The sequence below is a fragment of the Cyclopterus lumpus genome, chromosome 4 (assembly GCF_009769545.1).
Source record: "Cyclopterus lumpus isolate fCycLum1 chromosome 4, fCycLum1.pri, whole genome shotgun sequence".
NCBI classification, from domain to species: Eukaryota; Metazoa; Chordata; class Actinopteri; order Perciformes; family Cyclopteridae; genus Cyclopterus; species Cyclopterus lumpus.
Window position 1 is genome coordinate 3,416,914 of NC_046969.1, and position 21,796 is coordinate 3,438,709.

Here is a 21,796-nt window from a genome sequence, read left to right on the forward strand (position 1 = left end):
CATGAAACCCAAGAAATGATGACATACTTCAATGATAGCATTGGTGCAGACAGTTGCCCAATCAACTGGGGCATCCCAGTTCCACATTTAATGCTACGGGTTAGTGTAAGCAATCACTGTTGTTTGCACTTCCCAGAGGGGCTGTTGGCATTCTTGTTGGAGTCTTTTTGACTCTTTCTGGATTTGTTCCGAGGAACTTGACTGATGACTGACTGAAGCTGTACAGGACTCACTTCACCACCACTTGCTTCAGCACCATGCGTGTAATCCAGAGCTTTTGGCACAACCTCTGTCAAATCATCCCTCTCAACAGTATTTGGGCTGACCGCTGCTGCGTCTCCAGTCATGTGCACGCTCTCATTCTGAACAAGGCCACCAGCCTCCTCAATAAAACGTGCAGTTCCTGTCTCTGATGAGCCTGGTTCTTTCTCCAACACTGAAGATATGGTCTTGTCTGCCACTTTAATCTCTGAATAAGCTGTTGGTGATACCTGACCAGATGCCTTAGTTGCACTATTATCTAACGCCTCTGGGTCAAAAGTGACCTCTGCTTTGCTTTTTTCCAAAGTGAGATCTCCAAGCTCACTCTGTTCAATTAGAGTTACGTCTGTGTTGTGGTAATCCGACTGGCTAGTTTCACCCTCAGCAACTCGTCCAGATGCCAATATTCCACCACCGGTACCTTTATCTTGACTCAACATAGAAACCTGTCCTGTGGCCCGCCTGGCTGATCTCATCTCCGCCGAAGATGGGACCACAACACATAAACCCTCCATGTTAGCATCCATCCCTAACGCTAGACCAACAGTCTGTTGTCTCTCAGGAATATCCAGACTAATGTCCCCTGTCTGAGGGGCAATCCCTTGCCTTAATTGATGTGTAGTAACTTCACAAGGAGTTTCTTGAGTTTCGACCACCTTTGCCATTGCTGCTACCAGATTAATCTCTGCATGTTCACTTGCTAAATGAAGATCTCCCTCAAATAAACATTCAGTCTCTAAAGGCTGAGAGTCCTCTTCTAACAACCGGTTAGACTGAATGTCTTCTTCTTCCTCCAGGTGAGAACTTGTGCCTGGTGCACCTGAAATGCAAATGTTATGCTGTATGGATGGCGCATCTTTCTCTCCATAACTCACACTGTCATCTGAGGTGAGCCTGTCATCCGCTTGAGAAATTGTGTGGGAATCTTCATTTCCACTGACCTCATTTTCCTCTGGGATGAAATTCATTTGATGTACAGGTGACTCTTCCTCCACAATATCATCCTCTTTCTTGTCTTGTATGCTGTTTTCTGAGATTAATTGATTCTCCACTTGTTGAGTGTCATTTCCTGAATCTACTTCTCCAATCTGTTCATCTTTGTCATTTGAGCTTCTAAAATGTGGGTGCTTGGCTGATGCTACTTCTTCCATAATATGCTCCTCCTTCTCTTCAATAATCATACTGCCACCTGTGGTGATCTGATTCTCCAAAGGAGAACTTCCTGATAAAGCTTCTCCTTCAATATCTTCATCTGTGATGCTAACACTTTGATGTATGGATAACGTCAATTCCTCAGCAGTCTTCTCGTCCTCTTCCTCTGGAACATTTATGTTATCATCTGAGATTAAGGAACCTTCCACTTCAGAATGTGTGCATGCATATTCCCCTGTACTCCCTTCATCTTGGACTTCTGAGAAGCTTATATTTTGCTCTAAAGGGGACGCCATTTCTTCCAAAGCATCTTCATCTTTAGTAATGTTTTCATCTGAGGTGAAATTATCCTCCACTTGAGAACTCAAAGCACATTGTGTCTTGATGTCTTCATCTTGGTCATTGGGGGTGCTAAAACTCTGCTGTGACACTCCTTCCTCCAAAATACTTTCCTCTTTCTCTCCATCACTTATACTGTCTACATCAACTTGATCACTGTCTACTACTGATTCCGACGTTATATGTAGCACACCTTCTGCTTGTACTTCAGGGGTCATTTCTGCTGATGCTAATATCAAATTTGAGTCACCCGGATCTTCTTGGTTAGTTGAAATAGTGCTCAGAGTTTGCATTGATATCCTTGCTTCAGAATCAGCATTAGCTATGTTGTCATCTGAGATTAAGGAACCTTCCACTTCAGAACGTGTGCATGCATCTTCCCCTGTACTCCCTTCATCTTGGACTTCTGAGAAGCTTATATTTTGCTCTAAAGGGGACGCCATTTCTTCCAAAGCATCTTCATCTTCAGTAATGTTTTCATCTGAGGTGAAATTATCCTCCACTTGAGAACTCAAAGCACATTGTGTCTTGATGTCTTCATCTTGGTCATTGGGGGTGCTAAAACTCTGCTGTGACACTCCTTCCTCCAAAATACTTTCCTCTTTCTCTCCATCACTTATACTGTCTACATCAACTTGATCACTGTCTACTACTGATTCCGACGTTATATGTTGCACACCTTCTGCTTGTATTTCAGGGGTCATTTCTGCTGATGCTAATATCAAATTTGAGTCACCCGGATCTTTTTGGTTAGTTGAAATAGTGCTCAGAGTTTGCATTGATATCCTTGCTTCAGAATCAGCATTAGCTATGTTATCATCTGAGATTAAGGAACCTTCCACTTCAGAACGTGTACATGCATCTTCCCCTGTACTCCCTTCATCTTGGACTTCTGAGAAGCTTATATTTTGCTCTAAAGGGGACGCCATTTCTTCCAAAGCATCTTCATCTTCAGTAATATTTTCATCTGAGGTGAAATTATCCTCCACTTGAGAACTCAAAGCACATTGTGTCTTGATGTCTTCATCTTGGTCATTGGGGGTGCTAAAACTCTGCTGTGACACTCCTTCCTCCAAAATACTTTCCTCTTTCTCTCCATCACTTATACTGTCTACATCAACTTGATCACTGTCTACTACTGATTCCGACGTTATATGTTGCACACCTTCTGCTTGTACTTCAGGGGTCATTTCTGCTGATGCTAATATCAAATTTGAGTCACCCAGATCTTCTTGGTTAGTTGAAATAGTGCTCAGAGTTTGTATTGATATTCTTGCTTCAGAATCAGCATTAGCTGTTGAAATATAATTTGGAGGAGCTGCTGACAATTTGTCAGCCACAGTATGGAGTCCCACTTCAGGATCTAACACTTGTTCCTGCTCAGCCATAACCTCTTCATGTGAATCACTGGTGACATCAGTCATTTCCTCCATATTCTCTTCTGCCTGGATACTATCAGAAGTGTCAATGGCCTGATTTATTTCAGTGTTTTCTGCTGGACTGACATCTTCCTCTAGGTCATTGTCCTTTAGTTCCTCTGTGACTTCACTTGATTGAGGTTCTGAGCCAACTTCACCACTTCTGTCCTCTGAACCTTCAATGCTGAGCTGAACACGTTTTCCTTTTTCTTCCACTTCTTCTTTCAAAGGTGTTGATTCCTGTCCATCCACATTTACTTCTGTGCTATCCTGTATTTGATCGTCTACAATGTTGATGGGGTCTGAAATAGAAGCGGCTGCCTCTCCTTGAGGGAATGTTGATATCTCCTCATTCTCTTTGACTATATTAACTAAATCAGTGACATCTGATCCAGACTGCAAAGCTTCTGTGGAGGATATTTCAATGACCATAGATATTCCTTCCTTGGAACAACCTTCAGAGGGAACATACTTTTCCAGCAGTTCTGACTCTTCTTCTGGGTCATTGGATTCTGTTTTTTGACTTATCACATCTGTAAATTTGTTCACTGGAGCTACAGTGATTCCCTCAAGATTTACGATTGAAGATTTTTCTGATGTTTGAGTTGGATACTCTTTTACACTCTCATTGTCTTCAAATGTGCTTTGAATCACCTTACAGGGCTCCTCGTCATGCTCTGATGTGTAGGTGACCACCTCTTGCTTTTCTTTAACTGCATCTTCATGCATGTTCGGACCTGGATTGCTGTCATCCTGAAACAGATTTGTTATCATAACCTTTTCCTTTGAAGGCTGATGAGTTTTAGCGGTTTTAACAGTATTAGTGGTCTTCTTTTTCTTTGGTGAAGCTATTTTACATGCTCTTACAATACCACTAGCATCAACTGTTTGCTCCAATGGTGGAATTCCTTGGAACTGGTTTATATTGATTTGCCCCATCCCAACTGGATTTATCCCAGTTGGCCAAATTCCAGCTTTTGTAATTTCTGGCTTCACAGTCACCACATGTCCCATTTTCATTTTTGGCTGTCCAACACCAACTCCCAAAACAGTAACCGGCCCTAAACCCATCCGCCCTGGCTCCCTAACCCATGTTTGCCCCAAATTGCTGTTTACTGCAACAATATCCCCCCTTTTAGCATGGGTATGTGCTGGCAGAATGCCACATACCCTCCCCTGGGCTGCTGGACCAAATGCCCCCTGAGGGGGAGCAGCCTCTCTTACCAGGATAGCATCTCTTGACAAAGTGCCCCGAGATGTGCCTGGTCCCGACCCCTTTGCCTCACCTGGACTACCGTTGTCTGTTACTAACATATAACTACCATCAGAATTTGGCCCTACCATTTTCCAGCCCTCCACAGGGACTGCGTCCTGAGATATTCCTGGGCCACCAGGTAGCAACATGGTGGGACTTACTTGACTGGTGAAGCTGACCGGGCTTGTGGGGCTCTCAATGCCCTGCATAAATAGCCCAGATGGAGAGCCTTGGGTTCCACTGATTACGAGACCAGAAGAAGTACTCTGGGGTCCACTGACTACATACAGGCCTGGATAATTGGCTCCATGGGCCCCATCTGCTAGCAGAACACTATTCTGAAGCTGTGGTTGAACTACATAGTGCATGGGCTGTAGTACAGGGGCGGTAGTGTAGTAAACTGGCTGCTGCTGTAGTATGACTGTCTGACTTTGACGGGGCAGAGTAGCAGAATAATTCATGTTAGAGGAATGACTGATGTTAGTAACATTGGAGTGAGCAAGTGTCATGGATGCCGGGGCAGTGCTCACGGTACTGTCAGATAATTTGGAGATGTTAGTAGATGACATGTCTTTCTCTGTCTTTTGAACACCCATGGCGGTATGCTTTGTTTCAACAGCCCTAACAACTGGTTCAGCAATATCAACTGTGTGTGTTTTGACAGCACCTGCTATTTTGTGTGTCAGAGAAGGTTTGGGTATTGGTGTAGGAGGGGAACAGAGCTCAGCCAGAGTCTTGAACTTTGGCCCGAGGTCATTAAGGAACTGCAGGTCGTTGTCAGATCCCAGGAGGCTGCAGCAGCCCACTGAGCCAGCAGAAGAGCCCTGGCCCTCAAAGTCATACTCCAAAAGACCATCCTTCAATTGCACAGCACATGCCGCTTTCTGTTTAGGTAAAGGAAATAGCACAAACATTGGTGTCAATAAACTCTGTACAACTATTTGAATGTTACAGATCTGGGGGAAAACCGCTGCATTGAAAGCTAACGCCATACCTGTGAGTAGTAATCATTGAGGAAAGCGTTAGGCAGGGCTATATCCTCATACAGAGCTGCTGTTGTCTGTTGGGCACCAAAGGTTTGTCGGCTGAGTGAAGCACTGACATTGCCATGGTTGAAAGATCCCATCGTATACCTGTAGGCATTGTCGGTCTCCATCAAACCTTGGTTGGATTCCCAAATCTCATGCACAGTATCATTGTAATTTAGCTGAGTTTTTGTGATTTTTGAAGATTTGGCATTGAAGCTCGGTGCTCTTGCGGCTTCAACCTTCTTCTGGTTTCCCAACATAATAGGGGCACTTAGAAGTGGAACTTCCTAAAAAAATAGCAGAGGAAAGAAAATGTGACCAATAAACATATATTTTGTATGATCTTGAAATGGCAATCTGGGTATGGTACCAAAAAAAGAATAAACTCATCATGCCCAACTATAAGTGGGAGCTAATTTAGTTAAACCTTCAACATCATTTTCAATAATTCTTTGTAGCATATGTCTTTGCACTGGCTTCCTGTCCAACAAAGAATTGACTCAGGTCTTCTGCTCCACATATCTGGAACAAGGTCCCTGAAAGCTGCAGGTCTGCTGAGACCCTCAGCTCCTTTAAATCCAGATTGAAGACTGTTCTGTTTGCTGTTGCCTTTAATTAAACCAGATTCAATGAATCAATGTCTGTATTTCACTACTGCATTTCATTTCATAAACTGCAACTTTTATTCTATTTTCTAGCTTTTTATTGTTTTACTTTGTGTAAATGAATGTTCTTAATTGTTTTTAAATCTTCTTTTCTTTTGCATTATTTGTATGCTTAATGGTTTTATGTGAAGCACTTTGAACTGCTTGGTTGTAGAAATGTGCTACAAATAAACGTGCCTTGCCTAGGTATATACTGTAGGTATAGGTACTTTAAAGATTAAATAACTAATCTGTTTATTGAATGGGTGTAGACAGGTTGAACCCTCCTGTTTGTCCTTATGTGGACTCAATTTAAATGATTGGTGGTATGTATACTTTATGTAACCTTTCTTTCCACTAAAAGGAAACAAAAATGCCAGCCAACCTTATCCTCGCCTCTGCCTTCAGTGTGGTAGGATATGAGGTGTTCTTTGGCGTCGAATGGCAGATCATTAAATTGGTCAGGAAAGATGGTGTTTGCTCCTCCACACTGACATAACAGCAGGAGAAGAGGGATGACTGCAAAGAGAAGCAATAACATGTATGTCAAAGTAAAGCTCAAAGGAGTTTGTTATCTCAAGAGACACAAAAGAAAAAAATTAAATATCAAATGCTTACAATGTCTTTTTATACAACATAATGAATCAAATCTTTGAGAATCTTCTAATGTTAAATTGAGAGTTGGTGACTTTATGCTGTAGATAGTTAATGTCCCATGTGGACCATCAGGGGACCTTATTTCAGCGATATATCTGTGGTAGTCAACTGTGAGCCCATTGACATGAATTAGGGCGACTGTGGGTCAGTGGTTAGCAGCTCTGTCTTTCAATCGGGGTTGGTGGTTCAATCCCCGCCCTAGTCGATGTGTCCTTGAGCAAGACACTTAACCCTGAATTGTTCCCTGTAGCTGTGTCTACGGTGTATTAATGTAACATGATTGTAAGTCGCTTTGGATAAAAAAGCGTCAGCTAAATGACATGTAATGTAATGTAATTACACATATGATGTTTAGTTTTGCACATCAAGAAAGTCGCAATGGGTCATAAAAGTGTTAAAGTAAAAGTGTGTGAAAATACGAACTTAAAAAGACTGCATGCTTAAAATTTGCCGAATGAAGTCTCTCGCTGAAGCCACGATGCCTGTGTGTTTTACACTAGGATGTGACGTTACTTGGGTTACATTTGTGTGTGGAACGTACCTAAGTTACCTAGCTAGCTAGCAAGCCAAGGTAACGGCCATATTGGTGTTTGTGACGGGCATTGTTCAAAACGAGGGATGTAGTCCACTGATAGATTTCACACAAAAGTAAATAGTACTACGACTAACCTACGGCAAACTGGGACTTTCATGACTTGTAAAATTATCTTTTAAATTGACATATATCATATGTGTATAAATGGCAGTATTCGAAAAGGATCACAAAAAGATGTGTCACTCAACGTTGACAATCTTACATATTTTTTATGAAATAAAGGCAGACACCGGAAGGGGAGGGAAGCCATACTTAGAGGCACTTCTTAGTATAATTCAGTCCAATACATCACCACCACAGATATTCTGTCCCCTTTAGATGTGTAAATCCCATTGCAACTTTCACTAGTAATAAAGTAATGCAATGGTTTTATTTTCAGTAAATTCACTTCATGGCTTGCAAAGCACTACAATTAAACAGTTAACAGAAAACAGATTAATGATATGCTATATTCAATAAAAACAGCAGCTGTTCTCACTTGTCTAATGCAAAGATGTCCCTGTCATTCAAAGCATAGTATGCAGTATAGCATTAGCAACATTTCAGTGGGTCAGAAGCTACACCCCTGAGAAATGAATCAATCATACAATAGTTCAATCTTTGAATTAAACTGGGCATTTGTTTATATGATGTGGTAATTGTGTGTACTAGGGTGTTTGTTAAAGCTCAACTCACACAGCAGTAAGCACGCTGCCATTAGCAGCAGGCCGATGGCTGGGGCAGATAACTTAGATGAAGCAGTTCTTAGTCTGGCTGTCTTCGAACCGCAGTCCTCTGTTTCCCCACAGGTGCAAACGTCCACAGTAAAAATGTCATTGGATTCGCAAGACAGACCCTGAGCGTCCAAAACCTCCACCTGCAGCTGATATGAGCCGGGCCACAGCGACTCACGAGAGTGAAGAGCGGCACTCGTAGCTAGAGACAACAAAGGAACTCACACTGTATTACCATTATTACTATCAACTTAGCAGTAATACTTGTAGTACTGTACATCTGTTAGTGCAATAACTAATATGTATATTATTGAATGCTACCATTACAGGCAAATGTATAGTAGATCAAAAGTCTATAGTCCTTATTTAGAGTTTTTTTCAGATTTGATCAAATAAAAAACAATAACAAAACTAACAAATGTTCTCCTTCTGTTCTGGCCAGTGAAATATATTTAAAGGGATAACCATCCTTGTACTTTGGAAATAATATATGTTCTGAATCTGAAAATAGCTATGCTTTTGGTAGCTTTATATACCTTATCATAGCTCACTTACTTAAATGCAATATATGCAGCTGCAACACATTCTCACTCCCAACTTGTCAAATACCTTCGCTTCAAACTAGAACGCCGTGGGTTGCCCTTTGGTGTCAGTTTTGGACTAGGGGACAGCGTGTCAGTTTCTGCTCATTACACCCAGTGTCTTTTTTTTAAATAAACTTCCAATGAAGGCTTACATAGTTTTTAGGTTTACTTGTTTAACCCAACCATCCTTCACTTTCACCTTACTTTCTTGCTCTTTATACAACTTAGACATCTAACAATTATTAGTAGTGTTTACATTAGAGTTAGTTGATAGCTTGGTGCATCTCCTACAGACACTAAAGGGTGCCTTTGTGCGTTGGTTTGAGACACTAAGGGTGACCAAGCCATGGTATTTGGGGCGGCTAAATGCTTAGGATGGGTTAAATGCAGACGTCAACTTTCATGTACCTGTATGTATATGTAACTACGTTTTTGACAAGTTGGGAGTGTATTGATCATATACAGTGGGACAAGCTCTTAAAGCAATTTTTTTGGAAACATTTTATTACCATTGATGACTTCTACGTCCCAGCTGCCTCGTGTCCCTTCAGGTACGATTCTGAACGTAAACGGAGCCCCGTTAGGACTAGCATCCTCATCAAAACCAGTGACATTCACAGTTTTTGAATTGGAGCACAGACTGCTGTGGGTGGTGGTCAGAGCGGGACAGTGGTCGTTGTGATCAGTGACATGAATGGCTATTGTTCCAGTAGCTGTCTTTGATGGCATGTCTGAGGATGACAACGATGAAATAAGTCAAACAGCAAACTGGATTGCATGTAGCGAAATTGTTAGCACGTACCATATAACCGATAAGTCCCCAGTTTGATTCCAGCTGTGGGACCTTTGTGTCCTGCCATAGCCCTCTCTCTTTACCCCCATTTCGGCGCTTTACACAAACTTAACAACAACTTTAGTCTGCCGAAACTACCCTATACACCCTTGAAGCAAATACATTAAAAAAGTAAAATCAAATACAAAATGGAATATTAATGAATACAAAACATTGGTATGTCTGAATAATCCCCCATTTGAATAGTGTTTACGAAACAATACTTGAGATTTTTAAGGTCTGTTAAAACTGACGCTGAATGTTCTCATTCTATAGCTGAATCACAATTCAAATGGTCGGGCAGGTTCTGTCATAAACCACTGCGCTTCGTTTCATAGATTACCTCGGGCAACTACGTGTATAAGATGCTCGAACAACTCATAATTATACATCTACTTCACTGTAGTCCTTCAGCAGGGAAGCCAACGCCTGTTTTTACAGTGTCGAGAACCCAGAAATAAAGCCTTCATGTTGACAATAATCCTCCAGGATTATAAAGTACCAAAGGGATTACCTTTGGTGATGGCCAGAATCTTGGCAATGTAGGTACCATTCACCAAGAACGGGGACTCTCTATCTGGTGCCTTGTTGAGTCTAATCTCAGCTGTTTCTTCATCAATGGTAAACCAGTTGTCTGGATCATAGGCTTTGGCATAACTGGAGAACAACAGAAAATGAACAAAAACATTAAGAAAAGTAATAATGTGCAACAGTAAACTGTTTCATCAAAAGTAGTGATTTGGTTAAAGTAAAGCCTTGGTTGTACTACTGCAAGGACGGTCGCGGGGACATGAGTTGGGAATCGTGGTGAAGAAACCTTTTGATTATTTGTACACTGTGCAGGGTTTCTACCGGCTGCAAACAAACATTCTCAAAGCTCCTCAAAGGTCTCCATTTTCGTTGCCTATCCATGTAGTTTTTGGATGTGTATGGACAGGTAAAAAAAACTGCAGCGTGTTATGATGATGTGATGTCACCCTTGGCCATGTGGACCTTCCCCAATGCGTCAAGTATTAATCACATTTTAAATCACAACATTTGGAAAAACACTGTTTTGCTGAGAGTTGGGTGAGACTCTTTTGTCTTTGTAATGGCCCTTTCAGACACAACGCAGTTTGAGCTGAGCTGGCCGCCTGGTTCAGTGCACATCGCAATGCGAGCCACTGTAAATAATGGGTTTCAGAGTGCAGTGGTGCCGTTGTGGTGTTGTGTCTGAAAGGGCCATGAGTATTCTGCTATAGCCAGGAAATGCTTGCCAGTCGTCACCTTAAGTTAATCACTTCCTGGCTCAAGCTACACATACAAGAGAGTCAACCTTGTTGTCCATCTCAGGCTAAGGCCTACTTGACTATGGTGACCCCCTGACTAGGTTTGAGTAAAAGGGCTTCAAAGCTCTTGGTTCAACATAATCATCATCAGGTCAACATTTTAATTTGTCAGCATCAGCTGTTATTTGTGTTCACTGCTAACTAGTACACGTTAGCATGTTAACGTGCCAAATTAAGATAGTGGAAATAATAAACATTCATCCTGGTATCTTAAAAATGACGTTCCAAAACAACAAAAATGCATTTTGAATTATGATATTTTCTCCTGGATTAATGTTGTATTACAGATACAAAATATGCCTACATCTGCAGTGGATGGACAGATCAAACACAGTACTCTCACCCAGGATACCATTCATATCCTGTACAAAAGGTGTTGGTGCCTAACCCAATTGTGAATGCAGTTTTGAATCATAAAAAGCAAGAGCGGTTAAAACACTGTGATGTTGATATACACATATGCAGAAATGGTGATTTTTGCTTCAGAAATGTCGAGATTTCACATATTTGTGGTTTGTAGTATGATGGCAACTGGGTTGAAACATAACAAACATCAGTAAGTAAAACATTAGTGCCTCAGTACAGCCTCAGAGAGCTGCAGCTGTAGTCTCTTCTCTTGACTAACCTGACATCTTCAGCTGGCTTTCCTGTGTCTGGATCGGTAGCAGCGAACACTGTTATCACACCATCCTCAGGTGTTTGAGTTGGATCTTCTGATAATGGAACGTTTTTGGTTTTGGGTATGAATGCTGGACCCTCCGGCATATTATTCACTGCTATTTTAATGGGATAGCTTGGCTTTGTTCCTGGTCCCGGTTTCGCCCCGGGCTTAAGTCCGATACCCACTCCAGGTCCAACTCCGGGCTTAACCCCAACTTCGGGCTTAAGTCCTACATCCACCCCGGCACCTGCACCTGCACTAGCTTCAACACCAGCTTCAACACCAGCTCCAGCTCCAGCTCCAGCTCCAGCTCCAGCTCCAGCTCCAGCTCCAGCTCCAGCACCAGCTCCAGTGGCAGCTCCAGCTCCGCCTCCGCCACCACCCTCTCCAACATGAACATCTACATCCATATGTATAGCACCGCCTTCCACAAAAGGAGCTACGTTCTCAATCACCAGGCCAAGCTCAAGATTCTGGACATCTTCAAAATCCACAGCCTATTTGGTCCAGAAAGGAGGGTAAATAAGGTGGAGAGAGATAACAATAAGAGATGTTAGGAACCCACCCAAAACTAGATACAGAAAATAAAAGCCTTTGTCTCATAAATACCTTGATCAGCTTCAGGATGCCCTCATTGGTTTTTTTGTCTGTCTCAATGGAGAAGAGATTATCCTCATTTCCTGAGGCGATTGTAAAGACTGTCTCCCAGTTGTCTGTGTTCACAAGGTCTTGGTCCAGAGCTTTGATTCTCATCACAACTACATCAGCAACATTTTCATCCACTGAGCCAGAGTACTGCAAACAGAACAAGATTCAAAGCATGCAGCCTTGAGTTTAACTTGTTTATAGGAGCTATAATTGTACACGTCTTACTGTCAGCTCAGTTCTTTTCTGTGCGTTAAGAACACTGGAAAGAGACTGTAGATACTTGACAAAAACCACCCTCAGCATCCACTAGGGCTGTGTATTGGCGATAAGAATACGATAAGTATCACGATAAACCACTGTCTGCCACAAATCTTTGCAGAAAACTCTTCATTTGAAATCGATAGTGTTTTTGAGAATTGATACAGTATCAGAACATATAATATTGGAGATACTCAAGTGTATTGATGTTTTTTACATGCCAAGCTAAATATTTTGAAGAGGTGCACCAAAGACCCCCACTTTGTGCTGGACTTTGAGCTTGGGCAATTTAAAAAGGCCCTGAGGGTTCAGTATGACTTGGGCCTTTACCACACAGGGAGAGTCAAACTAATAATGCTAATAAGTTGCATTATGGGAGATGTGGTATTGAGTGCTTTTGGACCTTGAACTCTACCAAAAGACTCAAAGTCAGGATATCTCGACCTTTGCTGCACAGACCTGTCTGTCTCTGGTAAGTGCTCCAACCTTATGGAAGTCAATCAGAACTTTAGTCCACAAGGAATATTCAATTGCTAACTTGATTAGTATGGACTCAACCGAAGTAAGATTAAGAGGAATCGTCAATCAACACATTCTGACTCACCAACTTGTCAGATTTTGACACTTGCCAGTGACCTTGGTGCTATTTTCATGTACCACTCACCAGGAGACTTACAAGATGAAATGAAAAACAAACACACAAGAGATATGGAAAATATGCACATCATATCAATCTTTCACCGATCGTCCCTGCCTCCTTTACTGATGTTTCTGAACTATGTGTGTGTGTGGGGGTGTGTGTGTTTGTGTGTGTACTGTATATGCCATTTTTCCCACCTCTGATTTTTCTAGAACGGGGTGGTTGTCGTTGATGTCCAGGACCATGATCTCCACAGTTCCTGTTCCTGTTAGCCCCCCTGGTGCCCCTCCCATATCCATCCCTTTTACAGTCAGTTTGTAGAAGTGATTAGTCTGTCGGAGGAAAAACAGACACGTTCTTCTGTTATTTCATGAAGTGCATACTGTGCAGGTTTTGACAAAGGTCAGCCAAAAGTGTCTTTACAGGGTGAGAAAGTACCTCAGGGAAAAACAATGCTGCTTTGATTCCACCTGATGCTGAAATTTACGCTGCCCTCCCCTCCCAGTGTCAGTTCTGGGTGTGTCAGTTACCACTCATTACATGCATAGTGTCTTTTCAAAATAAACTTCCAATGTAGGGTTACGTAGATTTTAGGTTTACTTGAGTAGTTTTAAGTAAAGCAACAATAGCAAGCAACAGTTACACTTGTCTTTTCAATGCGACCATTGCATGTAATCATGCCTCATTAACTGTCAAGTGTGAACGCTCCGAGTTTAGACCTCTGCTTTGGGATCCGATCACAAAGACCACATGCCGTGGTGGCCTGCCTCGCATTGAGTTGTGATGTCAGTGAGGTGTGGTCAGCATGTGAGCACAAACTGGACCATTTATCAAACGTAGGTCTCCATCATCCTTCCCCCACACAGGACCTTCTCTCCAGAGGAGAGCCATGGGAAGAGAGGAGGAAAACCTGTACTGGAGTCCAGCTGAGGGCTGCTGTCATGTTCATTTAATGCCGATGAAAAACCAAAGTTTACAAATGTTGCTGCTTCAAAATAAAAGTATTTTAATAGCAAAATCCTATATATCCTATATTGTGAATAATTTATAGGAAATTAAATGAGCGGAGACTTGTTAGCGGCTACTCTTTAATAAAACAAGTCTACTTATACGATAGGGAGGAAGAGTGAGCAGCATAATTAAGCAGGGACTTTTATTGTGAAGGATTTATAGGAAACACAATCCACCCACCGTTTTACAGCCGCTCCTTTGACCACAAAATATTATAAACTATGGACACAGATGAGGAAACAGAGTTCTGATCTGTTACATCAGATCCCAAAACTCAGTGTAAACAGAGCCTTGGTTTCACACGGGACATGAACAGCTGTCTCCTTTGTGAAAGTCTGTTATCCACCCCGACCTCCTCCCTCAGTGGTCTTTCTCACTCTTTATATACATACTTTATACACATATACAAATGGCACGCAGGCATTCACACGGGAGTTAGTTGAAAGCCTGGTGCGTCCCATACAGACGCTGAGCCGAGGGGCACTCACCAAGCGGCGCTATTTGACGAGATGAGCGTGAGACAGTTGGTCAGACAGGTCAGAGAGAGTTAGTTATTTTGCTCAAAAAGGCTGCAGAACATTTGTCGTGGCTTTTATACTCCTCACCTCTCTATCCAGCGTGGCCTCTTTGACATATAATTTGCCTGTCTTTCTGTCTATCGTGAACATGGGACCTGTCCCCGCCGGCTCCTGGCTGATGATGGAGTAGTAGATCTCTGCATTAATTGTTCCAGCTTGGTCATCATCTATTGCCTCAATTTGCATGACAAAGGTTCCTGCAGTGGAACACAACAGCACACCAACTCAGGAGAATCCATCAAATTTCCCGTTTAGACAGAGTGTACATACATACATGTTTAGATATCCCACTCATATCAACATGCTGCTCCTTGCTTATACTGCTAATTGATGAAGTATTTCACTTTAAGATTAAATATTCATGACTGAATCTTAAACAACCAAAGTTGCCACACATTCTCACTTGGCACTGCGCTTTAAACTATGACGCTCTAGGTTCCCCATCTCTGTTAGTTTTAGTCTCATTACAGGAGTAGTGTCTTCTCAAAATAAACGTACAAAGATGTTTGGGTTAAAAGTCTGGGTACACTGGGTTAGTTAAGTGCATAAGTTACGCAAAAAGTAAGATCTACTTCATCGGCTCTCTATGGGTGTGGTTCAGATTTGATTGACAGCGCTTGCAGTATAAAAAAACAATCACCTGTTGCAGAACTCTTTCTGTAAAGGATGGATACAATCAATTGCTGATAGCGAAGGTGTTTAAGCAGTGACAATACCTTCTTTGCTAGACTCGTTGATGTTGCTATAATGCATCTCAAAGCGAGGAGGGTTGTCATTCTGGTCCAGGACTGTGACAGTCAGTGGGATGTCATCCTCTGCTGTGGTCCCATTTCTGTATTTAGCGACCCCTGTCAGCTGTATGAAGGACATGACCAAGTGAGACCAGCTTAGTCGGTTTACTACTGATCTTTTCAGATGTAGTAGAGAGACCCAGTTACCAGCAGCAATGCAGATATCTTTTTCACCTGTGAGTCTGTGTAAGGATTGCCAATATTTCTGTATATCTGTGAACAGATTTTGTCACCACGACCGCATTTTACATCCCTTGCCCAATTTGGCATACCGGAAGTACAGGGTTAGGAAATGGGAATTTTGACAAATATATCTCAATTCAATGACCTCTTACTAAATATATTTCTAATTTTTCAACAACATTTCATAGTCCTCATCAAGACCTACTCACTAGATTTTCTTCCAGAATGTTCAACCAGTTCTCGTGGCATCAGCAGATGGAGCTTGTTCAGAAGAAAGTGAGTTGACTTTCATGACAACTGAGCAAACTCCATCCACTGATGAGGGCCACAATATGTGGCTGAAAGCTGCAGAAGAAATATAGTGAGTAGAACTTTAATTCTCAGGTCAACAATGAATTGCCTGTTTTTTGGGTCATGGGAAAGAGGATGTCGTATGTGTACAGATTGTAAAGCCCTCTGAGGCAAATCTGGGATTTTGGGCTATACAAAATAAATTGAATTGAATTGAACATGAGGCTGCAGATTTTCACCTGCAGCCTACAAGCCTAAGAGCTGCAGTTTCTCATAGCTGCTGCTCCCTCTGACAGCATTAACTTGTTGCTTTGTCGACAGAGATTTAATCTACATCATATTATTGTCACAAAACAACTAAAATATTTGGGAGCTGCAACACAACTCAGGTTTCCGACCACAAAGTACAGCACGAGGCCTGTAACGTACCAAAAAAGAGACTTACATTGTAGAATGGGTGTTTCTCTCGGTCCAGTTTAGCATTGACGCGTACAAACCCCGTTTGAGGGTCCACCATAAAGAGGCCGATGGGTGGCTTGTCAGCTCCTGGTCCGATAAGAAAATACTGCACGTCCATATCCATGTCTCTATCAGAGCGAATCTGGGAAAAAAACAGACTTTTAAACACTGTTATGATTACTGCTTTTTCAGTGTTAAATGATGACATGTCTTATGGCTGCTGTGGAATGGCACCATAAGAACGTCTTCATCCATTGCTGTGGAGCAGAAGCTGACCAGAGCTGTACAATCTGAGTTCAACCATGTTAAGAATATTTCATACTTCCTTTCAAGAAGAAAACATCCCACCATGTCCAGCGTAAATTGATCTAAAATACAAGTGAGCTGTTTGCAGTAGTCTTTTACCATAACTATAGAATGCTAGACTGACATTGCCAGAACCATTTGCAAATGCAAATTAGTCTGGGACCTCTCACTTAATTTCTTAAGGGGTGTTGTCAAGGGGCGTCGACCAAGATGCATACCGGAGCTACTTGCTCCGTGTCATGCATAAAAACGCTCTTAGCTGTTATAAGATCCAGTGGCCTCCTGCTTAATTGTCTGGCTCTTTCCCACCATTAACATAACACTGAATATACATCAGATTTCAGCCCAGGGACAAATTCCTATAGTGGTATAGCTGCGGACTAGAACTGACTGAAACATGTTTAAACAGGGTAATTACTGCAGGCTTATTGGCAGACTAGCCAATGATGCGACAGAAAGCAGCTCCTGTTATTCCAGTTTACTTGACATATTCTGATGCCAACATATGCAAAACAGACAAATTACCTTGGCAATGAATTCCTTGTGGGTGTAGTCAACATTCTCCATCAGCTTGGCAGGAGGCAAGATCCATTCTCTCTTCTTCCTCCTCAGATTCTTTGGCGTCTTCTCTCTTGCCTCAGCACTTAGCATCTGAAAACAAACAGCAGATGTACACTTGCTTTTTATTGGTGACAGTATAGCTTGCAGTGCTGTATGTTACATGTACTCAGTAGACGTTCAGCTTTTTCATAGTTCTAAGAACCCCCTTTATTATTGTGTAACGATCGTAGTTATCCAAACGCTGTTTTGAGGGACCGCTTAAACTTTTATTTCAGAGAAGGTACTCTCCCAGCTCAAGAGGAACCATGAGTGACTGTGACTGTGACTGTGACGGTGAGTGAACGAACATATGACAGTCAAAACAAAAGACAACACAAAACATGGACAAATGGGCTGACAGCTAAGTCCCATTAGCACCAAGGCTAACCCAGTAGCACAAAGGCTAAGACAGCAGCACAAATGCTAACCAAGCAACACAAAGGCTAATACAGCAGCACAACAGCTAAAACAGTAGCACAGAGGCTAATACAGCAGCACAAAAGCTAACCCAGTAGCACAAAAGTCAACCCAGGAGCATACATGCTAACCCAGTAGCATCCCAGTTCAGTAGCACAAAGGCTAAAGTTGCATAAAGCACACCCACTGGGCCTAAGCTGATTTAAACAGAAATTGCAACATGTGCTTCCATCCAGGTACTTTTACATATCTAAACTATATAAAACAAACATATATTGCTATCAGTTTATATAATTGATGTTAATAATCCATAAAAAGATGTAGGCACATTCAGGACATACATAGTCATGTAAGATTAGTCAAAAATAGCTAAGGGAACTGATCCTGTGTGTACATATATTCTTAAATGAAACTCGTGAGGCTGAGGTGTGGTCCAGCTCCTGAGGATTACCAGCTCTGAATGTAAAGAATGTACGCAGCACCTGGTCACACCGTGTGGAGGTAAAACTATGTTCCCGTCCCATCTGGAGGACATGTAGAACAGCATTTGAGCTGGGCCCTGGAGTGTGTGGTGACAGTGTGACGTGTGAGGCAGATAGCATCACAATGTTGCTGTCGTGTTCAACACTGGAGAGCGAGTAGTTTGACAGTAGGGAATCGGTGCAATAAGTGTTCGATCAGGCAGTCAATGTTTCATTAGCTACTGTATGGGTGTAGCCAGCAGCGTGTAGTGCATGACATCACACATAGCCCTCTTTACCTGGAGAAACTCTGAACAGAATAAACTCATAGCTAAATAACCTCCAAAAACCAGAAGACACAAATGACACAGATGCAGTCAGTGAAAAGGGGCTGATATTTGGACCCTCGGTGGAGGTCTGAACTAAAGTTGCACGGTGTATTGATACTATAAAGGTAGGTGCAGGAGACATGGCATAAAATTCAGGAGCTTTTGTCGACCGTCCTCGGCTTTTTGGAAAAAAAGATGCCAGAAGTAAAATCTGGAAGTACTTTGGCTACATTGCAGACGGAAGGAAAGCCCACTGACATGCAGAGACCCGTCTGCTAAACTTGTTTCAAAGCCACACAGACCTAGGGGGTTTCACCTCAAACACACAGTGTTTGATTGAGGTGAAAAAGTTATGTAAAGTTATGTAAAGTTATAACAGTAAAGTTATGTAACTCTACAATTGCTCATACCAGATGACTACATAGTTCCTTCCATAAGTATGAGTCATACTTATGGAAGGAACTATGTAGTCATCTGTTCAGATACGGACAAAAGGCCTACATAGCCGTGTATAATCAACGCTAAGATGTTTTATTTATTACTATTATAGATATATATACCAGTATCGTGTCGTATTTGTGGTATTGTATCGAATTCTGCTATCGTACCGCAAGTATCGGGTATTTATGGCAGGTATCGTATCAAAGTTATAATTTTGGTATCGTGAACCGTAAAGTCTGAACAAGTGCCAACAAAGGCAAGTTGGTACAGTGCAGGCAGATAAGGAGGGGTATATCGAGATATATTATGTTGTAGTACTCAAGATTCTCAAGGTTTTGGTCTTGTGACTCTGCATTTTTACTTGGTTTTGTATCAATCTAAGTCAAGGAGGACTGAATTATCCGTTTAAGACCACAACTGCAGGGGTATCACTAAACTGTCACTGCATTGTCCAATTCATTTGTTAACATCTAACTGTGGTTGCTCATTGAAAACAAAAAGGTAATTTCGCCTCTGCAAAGCCTTTTGATTATTTCATCAAGACATTTATCATTATAGATTCACTCATCTACAGTATGAATGCATATTAAGGGGATATAAGGGGAATGTGGATCATTCTGATCAATGTGAGGAGTTCTTATGGTTTGCATGTTTCACATTTTATCAAATGTTTGTCATGCAGTGTGGGACTCGCACTGGTCGAGTGTTGAGACGGAGGTGGAGAGAGAGTTTGTAACCATAACTACAAAAACCTGGTTTATTAACCCCCAAAAGAATATTTAATATTATTATTATTATATATATATATATATATATATTTATATTATGATGGAACTGTAATGAGGAAGTTAAAAAGTAACTAATGCACTAAACGGGGTTCTCGGAATGAGATTATAAATATAAGTTATGTTAGTTGTTAATGTAATATCATATTTTGCTCTCTCCACAGACAGTAGAATATTTACAGGTGTAAATAATAACACAAATGTTAGGTTGTTTATTTTGGCTCACTGGGTCACTGTCATGACTTAGAGACACCGTGAAGAAGCAGTAAAAAGACGAGTTTGTGACGCATGCCAGCGCGGACACAAACAGTCTGAGTCAGTCCCCCTTTGGCAGGAGGCTGACTCACAAAAACAGTTTCTTCCCATCTGAAACTGGGCCCATCAACAAGGCCTTCGGTGGCGATCCTAGGCCTTGTTGATGGGGCCTATGCTGCAGGTGTATTTGAATGTAATTTAAGTATATATGGAACAAAAAGAAGAACAACAATGGATGAAAAATAAACCATTTTGGGAAACTCTTTCCATACAGGATAAGGGAGTGAGGAAATTCTTCAAGAATTTTTGCAAGTTGTGACAAAATCATAATTCTATAACATGTCTGTAACAATGTACGTTAGTGAACCATATTCTTTACAGATATGCCAGGCTGGAGGCCATACCAAAGACTGCAGTCATTAGACATGTTCTACAATAATATATTTTAATAATAATAATAATAATATATCCTTTATTGATCCCCGTGGGGAAATTCTTCTCTGCATTTGAACCATCCTTAGTTATCAAGGAGCAGTGGGCAGCAGTGAAGCGCCCGGGGAGCAACTGGGAGTTCAGTGTCTTGCTCAAGGACACTTCAAAATGCAACTATGGGGAGAGCGGGGATCGAACCGGGAACCTTGTGGTTATGGGACGACCACTCAACCGATGAGGTACAGGAGGGCGAAACAAGAAATAAGAAACACATAATGTTCTACTAATTACAGCATGATAGGACTTTTATTTTAGCTCAAAAGCCCACTACCAAGAACAACAATGTAGTACATTCTGGAAGACCCATTTAATTATATATATTTTTATCCTTAAAATGTCTTCTCAAATTGTACTTTATTGTAACCGTGAAATACTGTTGCCTGCAAGTTTTTAATTTCAATGAGGTCATATCCCAAGATATAAACACTATCTAAATGAGCCAGACAGACAGACGTTACTCAGCTTTTCGCGGTTTGACACAATATCAAACAAGCTGACAAGATGGAAGCGAGCAGCTTTTCTTTGATCTCTTTAGTTACAGTGGAAACAACAACATGCACCAACTAGTTCTGTTTATCAAATCATTATTTAGTGATGTAGCATGTAATTTATTTGTGTGCGGTAACCGAAAATATATTTCTGACATGCATGATTTGCAAATCTGCAAGACTTTGAAAAACAACAAAAGTATATTATTCTTTAATCATTTCTAATTAAGTGTCACTTATCACAAGTAATTGCATTTGAAACAAATTAGTCCACTTCAAGTATAACTTACTCTTATGTAACAAAAGGTTCCACCATGGCCTGCAGCATGTTCTGGTGAGTCAAGGTGAAATGTGTAGTTTCAGATGGAATACTCACCAACGCCAGCACTAACAGAAGCAGCGGGCCCACTTCAGTGAAGGAAAGCCGAGCCATGAGTTCAGAGAAGCCAGCGTACGGCCCTGTTGCTTCTATGTGTGCAAAACCCCACTGCAGGTCAACACAGAACAAACTGTACTTAAACCCACCTGTCAGCTTCACCCCCCTCCCTCAACTTTTTGAACCTGACATGCATATGAGCATACCCATCCTCCTCCCTCCCTTGGCTTCAACTGTCATGTGCACATGCTTCTCAAAGGTGTGTCTGAAAACTGCAATAATTTTTTTAAAGAGTAAAATCAAGCCTCAGGCACTTGATGGAGCTGACAAGGGCAGACAGGTAGAGCACACTGTAAAACCACTTGATGAGGAGAAAACCTACCACTGTTGCGTTGCGTTGTTGCCTTGTTGCGTTGCCTTGTTGCGTTACCTTGTTGCGTTACCTTGTTGCGTTACATTTAGACACCAACTGAGATGCACATACAGAGTGCTGGTTTTCTCAGAGAAAATCTTAAAACAG

General features: G+C 41.7%; 1 protein-coding gene across 1 annotated transcript; it reads right to left on the reverse strand.

Moving 5' to 3' along the window:
• Window positions 1-4,951: 4,951 nt before the first annotated feature.
• Window positions 4,952-21,352, reverse strand: si:ch73-74h11.1 (desmoglein-2). Its single transcript, XM_034530306.1, has 14 exons — window positions 21,277-21,352; window positions 17,158-17,283; window positions 16,313-16,468; window positions 15,319-15,457; window positions 14,630-14,799; window positions 13,211-13,345; window positions 12,077-12,262; window positions 11,432-11,964; window positions 9,993-10,135; window positions 9,156-9,377; window positions 8,115-8,264; window positions 6,483-6,616; window positions 5,093-5,282; window positions 4,952-4,959 (listed from the first exon to the last, which is right to left on the reverse strand). Exons 1-14 carry the CDS (start codon window positions 21,331-21,333, stop codon window positions 4,952-4,954), a joined length of 2,349 nt encoding a protein of 782 aa, XP_034386197.1. The 5' UTR covers window positions 21,334-21,352.
• Between the last annotated feature and the right edge of the window lie 444 nt (window positions 21,353-21,796).

Excerpts from the sequence above, each read along its gene's own strand:
- si:ch73-74h11.1 (XM_034530306.1), bottom strand. The coding sequence starts at position 21,333 with ATGGCTCGGCTTTCCTTCACTGAAGTGGGCCCGCTGCTTCTGTTAGTG. Across the intron at positions 17,284-21,276 it reads TTCTGTTAGTGCTGGCGTTG|ATGCTAAGTGCTGAGGCAAG; the intron begins GTGAGTATTCCA and ends GTTTGTTTTCAG. Across the intron at positions 14,800-15,318 it reads CAACGAGTCTAGCAAAGAAG|GAACCTTTGTCATGCAAATT; the intron begins GTATTGTCACTG and ends GTTCCACTGCAG.